Here is a 1,013-nt window from a genome sequence, read left to right as displayed (position 1 = left end):
TGTTGGCATCAATCTCTGAAGGAGCAGTGGGATCGGATCCCATTTTTCCCTTTAAAAATGGCTATTGGTGTCGAACAGCATCTGGAACTTTTATATTAAGACGCTATTTGGTTAATATTTTTGCTTTTTATTTTTTATTTGGTAAAAAATGGATAATAAAAAAACAACAGTTTGGTTTTTCCCTTTCATTTTATCTGAGAAGGAAAATTGCAGAAAGTTCCAGCAACGTTTGGTAGCACATTGAATACTTCATACAGGATGCAATGGTTCAAGTATATACTGGCAGTACCTTCTGTTCTGTCTGTACGCTTCTAACTTGTAGAGTCGTAGCTCTTGAACTTTTAAGCTATTATTCCGACTACATGGCAGTGTTCTTTTGTTATAACTCAGAATGCTATCTTCCTAGCCCAACCCAACAGTCAAGTCTCAGCAGAGTCCTTGGAAAAAGAAAATATGAGAAAGATACACAGAGGAACAACTACAAAGGCAGCAATCTTTAGCAGGTCCTCAACCTCCTTTGAGATCACTCCAATCCTTGACCAATCCCCACTATACCTGTGCATTACACAATTTGTTGCATGTATATATAAAAGATGGATTTGACCAGTAAATTGAGGTGATCCAAGATTTTGAAGGGAGCAAAAGAAAGAAGAAATGTTACCCAGCATCAATGAAGCCAAGTCCAAACACAGCAACCAGAGACCTAGCCAGAATTGTGTTGGAAACCCTGAGTGGGAAAATGGGTTGCTGCTGAGTTCTTGAACTTTCTGGCGGATCTTTCCTTTTAGTCATTTTGGTAACAAGTCTTCTGCCAATTCTCCTCACAAGAAGATAAGAGTCGATGCTTTTGAAGACAAGGCTTTTGTGTATCACCAGCATTTCCCCTCCAATGAAAAACGCCCATCACCCTATCCATTCAAATCCTCTACCACAAGGCCGTTTATGTAATTTCACAGAAGTTTCAACGACCAGAAACGTATATATACATGCTTTCATGTCTCTCTCTCTCTCTC

The 1,013-nt window shown here is 39.2% G+C and overlaps 1 protein-coding gene across 1 annotated transcript; it reads right to left on the bottom strand.

Annotated features, from left to right (window-relative positions):
- Positions 1 to 25: 25 nt before the first annotated feature.
- Positions 26 to 903, bottom strand: LOC110411525 (uncharacterized). The gene is made up of 2 exons (XM_021421720.2): positions 662 to 903; positions 26 to 555 (listed from the first exon to the last, which is right to left on the bottom strand). Exons 1-2 carry the CDS (start codon positions 877 to 879, stop codon positions 420 to 422), a joined length of 354 nt encoding a protein of 117 aa, XP_021277395.1. The 5' UTR covers positions 880 to 903; the 3' UTR covers positions 26 to 419.
- Positions 904 to 1,013: the final 110 nt, after the last annotated feature.

This window comes from Theobroma umbraticum, unplaced genomic scaffold (assembly GCF_002168275.2).
Source record: "Theobroma umbraticum cultivar Fairchild unplaced genomic scaffold, ASM216827v3 scaffold_56.0, whole genome shotgun sequence".
NCBI lineage: Eukaryota > Viridiplantae > Streptophyta > Magnoliopsida > Malvales > Malvaceae > Theobroma > Theobroma umbraticum.
The sequence above is the reverse complement of the archived record's forward strand: the minus strand, read 5'-3'. Positions and strand labels throughout refer to the sequence as shown.